Source organism: Fusarium oxysporum, chromosome VI, assembly GCF_013085055.1.
Source record: "Fusarium oxysporum Fo47 chromosome VI, complete sequence".
Classification (NCBI taxonomy): domain Eukaryota; kingdom Fungi; phylum Ascomycota; class Sordariomycetes; order Hypocreales; family Nectriaceae; genus Fusarium; species Fusarium oxysporum.
In genome coordinates this window covers 1074919-1081845 of record NC_072845.1, presented here as the reverse complement: position 1 = coordinate 1081845, position 6927 = coordinate 1074919, and the positions used below count along the sequence as shown (strand labels likewise).

The following is a 6927-nucleotide window of genomic DNA, read 5'->3' as shown; positions in this document are numbered from 1 at the left end:
GTTGTCTCTCATGTCTCGGTTATGTTTGTGTTACTGTTCATCAACAACAAGCAAGAGATACCTTAGCCACGCTGTCGAGTCCGAGACTCGAGACCATAAACCTGAGATTTGCATCTGCAGTGAACCCTAAACAGGCATGCATGACTCTAGCTCTGTCTGTCCGACGTCGATACTTGATGTCAGCAGGTTCCAAGGCTCCGACCTGGTGGATCATGGGCCACGCAGCGTTCGTGAAAGTAACCACACTTTGCTATAACCAACTCCGAACCGGCTGAAGGGAACGTAGCACGATTGGATACCTCTTAAATTTGCGAATTGACCTTTGGGTACCGCGACCTTTTCGATCTCGGAGATGCTTCGGGTTGAAACATGTCCTGTCTCTTTGTCGTCCTAATAGCGACAGCTCTCAAATACATATCATATTGGAACCTGACGAGGGAAGGTGATAAACTCCACCTCAACTTCAAACACTGACCGAGACATAGGATCAAGAACAAGTCGTCCTAAGGGCTGAGAACGGGTATTGATGCCCTTGCCTTAACGCAATTAACGATACGATAGGTACAACAAGTAAAGAACGCTATGGGAATCTGCCCTTTCGCCGCGCCAACCTATTTCATGCATGGACGATAACACAAGAATGTCGATCCAGAAACACAATTCCACCTTTCCAAAAGAGTCTATCCCTCACAAATTTGGGGTTACTCGACCCAGGCCGTTAACATCTCAAGCTGAAGCAACGCAGCACATTCTAGTAATTCCAGTAAACTGCAGCGCTTGGATTATAGACAGCAATCATCGTGCGCATTTCTCCATTCCTAACATCGCCTCTAGTACCGGTATATAGGCTCCTTGCTCTTGGGTGGTGGTCCACTTGGCGCATCGTAGATGTCATCGTCGTCGGAGACTTCGTCGAGTCGTTGCTGTGCGGGCGGCTGGGCTGATGGTGTTGAAGCTCCAGCGCCGTGCATGTGGACCTTACCAATGGCGCTGTCTTGTCGGCCCAGATAGCTTTCCGTGGGTTTGAAGCCAGGATGGAAGGGCTCGTATGCAAGGCGTTCATGTTCGGAGTACTGAGTCGCTGTGTTGGATGGTGGTTGGACCGAGGAAGAATTGCCTGGCTGAGGGTCTGCAAAGGGGTTCTCGGCGGACTCTTCGTAGGGTCGGTTCGAACTTCCCTCACCAGTTTGGTGTGGAGGACCTGGAGGTGGTGGGTGAGAATGCGTCTCTTTACCCTTGCCGGAACCTGACCCAGATCCGTTGTTGAAGTAGTGATTGTTGCCGTTGGTCTCAGGTTGAGACTCTGGCTGCTGCTGAGGCTGAATTTGAGGGGTCAAACTGGGCGACTGTGAGTCGGATCGTTCGTTCAAACCCAATTGTTTTCGGGCACTCAGGACAGCTCGCTTGTGCTGGTTGAGCGCAGTTTGCAGCTGCTCATTGGTGTCGATGAGATTCTCCATCGTGTCGTTATCAGGAGTGGGATTCTCGGACGTCATGTAGCCTTGGATACTGCGGGATGCGCTTGAGCATCGATCAGCAAACTCCTTGATAAGCTCGTTGTCGAGAATCTCGCCGGGAGGCGTATTCATGACAACCTGCTCCAGGAGCTTAGCTGATGTTCGGGCTTCTTCGAGTCGGCTGGCCAGCTCAATAGGGTCAGGCAAGCGCTTGTTCGTGTGGTGTCTCGCAAAATAATTCTGCGAGTGTGGGTTTGGAGGAGGGGTGTTATAACCGCCTGGCGACATCATGGGTTGCTGCGGTCCCTGCGGCAGCTCATTAGTATGAAAGGTCCCAACCCGAATCATGTGCACATACACCAAAGTTCTTATAAGCTTGTTCCTTCTCCTTTTGCCACATTGAAGTGAGCAAAGTCAAGTTTTCGTCGTACGCCTTGGTGTGCTGGAAATCATCGAGTGTTTCCATAAGGATCTGGCGCACGCTGGGGTCTCGTACAGCCTTGAGGAGTCCTCGCGCAGTATCGACGAACTTTTGGTCTAGGTTCCGCGTAAAAGTCGCGCCGGGGTTGTCGGTCAAGATGCGCAAGAGCATGATTGCGTTGTACTGCCATGATGGCTTTGAAAAGTATTCTTTGGACAGGTACTTGCGGATCAGGCGCGCGCATTCTGCGGCAGCGGCTGGGGAGGATTCGGCGGCATCGACGATGGGAGGTAGAAAGAGAACTTCATCTTGCTGTTTCGCACGAGATTAGCTGAGGCATGACATGTGAGGGGGCGACTGTAAAACATACCTTGGACTTTCCTCCAGACTCACAAAATGCTTTCTAGGCTCTGGTCAGCGATGGCCAGACGGACGACACGGACGGTTTCGCAGGATGCGCGATAATATAGGGACATACCACGCTGTTGTGAGCTGTAGCCTCGGGTGTTCCGGCTGGTGTCGTGCCTGAAGGTGAAGTTCCGGAGGGTCCGTCAGATGCTCCTATGAATTGTCAGCTCTGGACGTGTGCTGTGTTTATTTTGGGCTGCCCGAAACCAAAGAGGTTGATCGCGAGGCAGCGCGCATGAGAACACGTACGATTGGAGACATTGCTGGCTTTTCTTCTGATGCTACCGAGCACCTTGCTCATACCAAGACCCTTCATGGACTTCATGGCTGTGTTGGAAGCTCGCGCCACAGCGGGCGACTCTAGGGGTGGAGGAATCGGGGGGTTTCTTCGAACAGGAGGCGAGATGATGCCTAGAGTTATAGCGGTGCTTGGTTGATGAGGAATAACAAAGTTATTGAGGTTAAGTTGTGACTCGAAAAGTTGAAGATCTAGGGAAATTAAGGCTCAAATGGGAAGGCGCCGAGGATCCAATGCAATTACTATCACGGTTTCAGAAGCGAACGGTGATGTTGGTTGGTCTTGGTATGTTTCTGCCTCTCGGAGCTGACGATGTTGGAGCGAGCGTCGAATGATTGGCGCCGTTGTCTGGGAGTAGCAAGGGTATTGATCCTTTTGGACTGGTTTGAAGTTGAGGACAAAGTTGCTTTTGATTCGAGTGCTGTAGTATAATAGATGATGACAAAGCAACAAGTAAACACTGATTGTCCAGCGATTTGCTGTTTACCCGTAACTCTTCTGTAACTGTAACTGTACTCGTTCCTTTCTTGTTTGGTCTCGTCGATATTCAAAGTTCGGAGTTGTTAAGGGTCCGTGATGCGCCTCCCGCTAATACAGCCCCGTGCGTCACCCACTCTCTGGGCTGGGATTTGCAGGGTCCTACAAGGTCGAAATAGAGCAATCTTGCGATAGGCAAAAAAGCTGAGACGCGAGGAAAGAGAAGATATCAACACACACATCAAATAAACATAAAGCTCTAGACAATGGCCTAATTATCAACAAATATAACTACCTTACCCCAACTGTAAAGCGGCCGCCGTTGCACAGCCTCATCACCCTACGCAATCAACCCCTCTCCATCGCCGCCGTAACACATGACATTAGCACTACCCTTAGCATTAGCATTGGCATCGTGTCTTGGCTTCACTCTGGGCTTTGTCATGAAATGTGCCGGACCTCTTCTCACTAATGTACATCCGTTTAAGAAAGAGACGGATAAACAAGAACGCGTGGCATTTCAATATGCGGAGTGTTCATCTAAAAGGCGAAGATCCGCGCTATCTCCACAGTGGTAGCCGTTCTTCTAGATCTCTAACACGCGGCCCGAAGTTTGAAAGCTAGAGAGATTGTTATAGTGCACCCTTTCATACAGTGGACGCCGTTAAGAGTGAGTGGTAGAATGTGTCAAGTTATAAGCTTGAACTACGTAAGCTTCATCTACTAAGATCATGCTTGTCTAAGAATCTGACACTCAGAGATCGCATACACCATGAGGTTGGCAGGGGTCTCGCTGTATTCGTTAAATTGCTGCGGACTTCAGGTTGTATAAGTCCGACAGACGCTCAAACCTGTCGGCAGTTTTCTTTGCGCTGATGTAGCCTATAAGCGAGCATCTGATAAGCGACACTGTTTCCTGTCACCCAGACCTCCAGCACATGCTCCCACGACACCCTCTTGTAGTCAAAGTCGTGTCTATTCTTCATTATATAACAGTACAGCTCTTGACCGCCATGAAAAGTCTCCATAACAGACGATCGCTGGTCATGACCTCTTGGCGCTAGCTACTGACTGACCACCCTCCGCCTCCTAGTCTTCGTCATCACCCTCGTCGTCCGACTCATCTTCCGAATCTGGTGATATGTCCTCCACAATCAGATTTCCTGACCGTCCAATCTTCTCCCCCATTGTCACTGTTGTGCTAGGCTCGTACACCGTTCTGGGGAGAATGGAGGCGATTCGGAACTTGTATTCGTGCTCGTACTCCCCCGGCTTCTCAGCACCCGCTGCACCCTCCTCTTTGAGAACACTGTAGCACTCCACAAAGGCATACAGGTCCTCCAGGGAGGCATCTTGGGGGAACCGCCGCACAATTCGGCCGATACCCGATTCCTCGGGCATCTTGAGTGCAACTCGTACCACGCTCTTATCGCTGGTTGGTGGCTCGGGCACAATAGTTGCAGCTCTCCAAGCAATCCATTGCTCGCGCTTTTCTTCGAGTCTCTTTGCTGCCTCTGCTTCTTCCTGCGCGCGCTTCTCTGCTGCTGCTGCGGCCGCTGCTGCTTCTCTCTTCTGGCGTGCGCGTTCTCGGTCAATAGCTAGCGACCGTTCGTAGGCCGAGTCTTGCTCAGTTCGTAGATTTCTCGTTACTTCCTGGGCTGTTCGCTCTGCGCGTACTCCATCGAGATCTGCACCGTACTTCTCGATAGCTGCTCGAAGCTCTGATAGGTAAGTGGAGGGAGGCATGGGTCCAACTAGTCGCTTGACGATCCCCATTCGTGTACTGCCCTCCTTCGGTGTAAGGCAAACCAATGCCGAGAAGGGAAACTTGGTGCAGATATACTCCTGAGCCACCTGATATGCCTCGGAATCCAGGACGTTTCCGCCCCACAGAATTATGTTGTTGGAAGGATCTTTGATGAAGTCCACCACTTCTGGTGCTAGTAAAGTCTCTTTTACGAAAGACTCGGTATCATCGTGCTCAGGCGACATCAATACCACAAGCATAAACTTGAGGTCCTTCTTGGCTTGGTCATGCGCCTGAGCGACACCACCCTCGAAAAAGGGCAATTCGTTCTCTCCATACTCCTCTTCGAACTCTCGCTTGAATCTCGAGGCGGTGTCTCGAGGCATGAGAGGTCGGCGACCATTGGTGCCTCTGAAGCCTGTCGAGATTCTGCTCGTAACAGCCCGTGGCCGAATCGAGGCGGGCAAGAAAGACAGTGCATAGATCAAAGTCCGAAATAGAGTCGAGGCAGCTCTCCAGCCTAAGCTAAAGGGTGTGAGGAGTAGACCCAGCAACCATGGTGTTCGATTTGTGACAGGGTTCTGAGGCACGATTCTTGGAGCTAGATCGGTGCGCTGTCGTGGTGAAGCTCGAGGGGCACGAATTGCCTCATCAAAAAGGCTCTCTTGTAGGTTTTCGTGCCGCGCTGCCGCTCGGGGTATTTCTTGTTGTGCTGCAGCTACTGGGTCTGCAACTTCGCCGTCGAAGAACTTGGCGATTGCAATCTATGATGCATCGTTAGAAGCATGGAAAGGAGCAAAGGAGCGAGTTTGATACCTGAACATTCCATTCGGAGCGTCGGAGAAGCGGAATAGCTTCGCTGATCTCTTGGTTGGTCACTTGTGTATATTGATCAAGAGCCTCCTGCTGAGTAGTGGACAGTTGTCCCAAGTCCATATCGCCTTCAGCCATTTTGTCAACCTATATCATCCACACTGCTCTTTTTGCAGGGTTCGAAGAATGTATCTCAGGTGAATAGCAAGAAGAGGGGAAAGAAACCGAGTTCAAATGTGCGGGAACGAAGAGTGAATGCGGTCTACGTTTCGCTTGTGGTGTAACCCCACGGTTTTATAAGATCCAATACATTGAGCATTCGTAAATAAGTGGATGGAAGATTCCGGCTTCGCTGTATATAAATGAATAAAAGAGTGTGTAGGAAAATTAAAAGCTTCAGACAAACAGAGATAAAAAGAAGTTTGAATTGGACTTTATTGACGTATCTCTTGTATGTGATATCGAAAGAAGAGAGCTAGAGATGAGGTTGACGAATGATGGCATCAAGCGCGTCAGAGCTAAAGTGGGCGGGCTTGCTTATCAAAAGTCAGATTAAACCCATTTTGGGGTGGGCTATTCTTCGGGACAATGATATTATTGGTGTCTTGGGAACAACGAACTGGCTTCAGGTTTGGCGTCATGCCGTGGAGACACATGTATAAGTATATTTTCATACAAAATAGTAGAAAAGATACTACGATTAAGCGCATTGCTTTGCTAGGCTTGCGACACTGCAGGCTTGTTCACCCAACCCAACTGAAGTGTCTAGTCCGTCCACCAAAACTGCCCCCCCACCGCCCACATCCACATCCGCACCTAATCCAACCACTCGTTCAACTCCTCCATACCTTACCTCAACCTCACCTCTCCTCCTCCCGACCTCGCAAGACTTTGCTTGCTCCCGCTACAAGAGGCGACGGCCCGCGCCTTGTTCCTCCTCGAACACGGTCGTTGGCTTCCCGCGCTTTAATCACTGTTCAAGCTGGTCTGCGACGGCCAGCCTCTGGACCCCGCCGTTCGTCTCGTTACTCCATGGGCGGCCGCTCGCCTCGATCAATTGAACAATGGGAAATGCTTGCCAGAGTCAAGTAGGTGCTGTTTTTGTCAGTATTCGGCCTAGGTCCTGTGGGAATTGTTTTCTGCACAAGATCGTTTTTCAGTCGGCAGCTTGCTAACGTCCTCCTCTTTCAGACGTCGTAAACACAGCCAAGCGGGCTGCACTACCTTCAACACTATATAACTGACCATGGCGACTTCGCGATATCAAACGGCCGATCTACGACGCCAAGTCGGGTCCCCAAGACCC

General features: G+C 50.6%; 2 protein-coding genes across 2 annotated transcripts; both read right to left on the bottom strand.

The window, feature by feature from the left end:
* Positions 1 to 830: 830 nt before the first annotated feature.
* FOBCDRAFT_137911 (uncharacterized protein) lies at positions 831 to 2281 on the bottom strand (the record flags this gene model as incomplete). The annotated part of the gene is made up of 3 exons (XM_031187123.3): positions 831 to 1763; positions 1816 to 2190; positions 2249 to 2281. Coding segments are annotated over 3 exons (1341 nt in total), but the record flags the coding sequence as incomplete, so codon positions are not given.
* A 1424-nt stretch (positions 2282 to 3705) lies between these two features.
* On the bottom strand, positions 3706 to 6184 carry FOBCDRAFT_225297 (uncharacterized protein). Its single transcript, XM_031187127.3, has 2 exons — positions 5625 to 6184; positions 3706 to 5572 (listed from the first exon to the last, which is right to left on the bottom strand). Exons 1-2 carry the CDS (start codon positions 5757 to 5759, stop codon positions 4151 to 4153), a joined length of 1557 nt encoding a protein of 518 aa, XP_031038262.2. The 5' UTR covers positions 5760 to 6184; the 3' UTR covers positions 3706 to 4150.
* Between the last annotated feature and the right edge of the window lie 743 nt (positions 6185 to 6927).

Coding starts and splice junctions, on each gene's coding strand:
- FOBCDRAFT_225297 (XM_031187127.3), bottom strand. CDS start 5,759: ATGGCTGAAGGCGATATGGACTTGGGACAACTGTCCACTACTCAGCAG. Junction 5,573..5,624: donor GCTCCGAATGGAATGTTCAG/GTATCAAACTCG, acceptor GATGCATCATAG/ATTGCAATCGCCAAGTTCTT.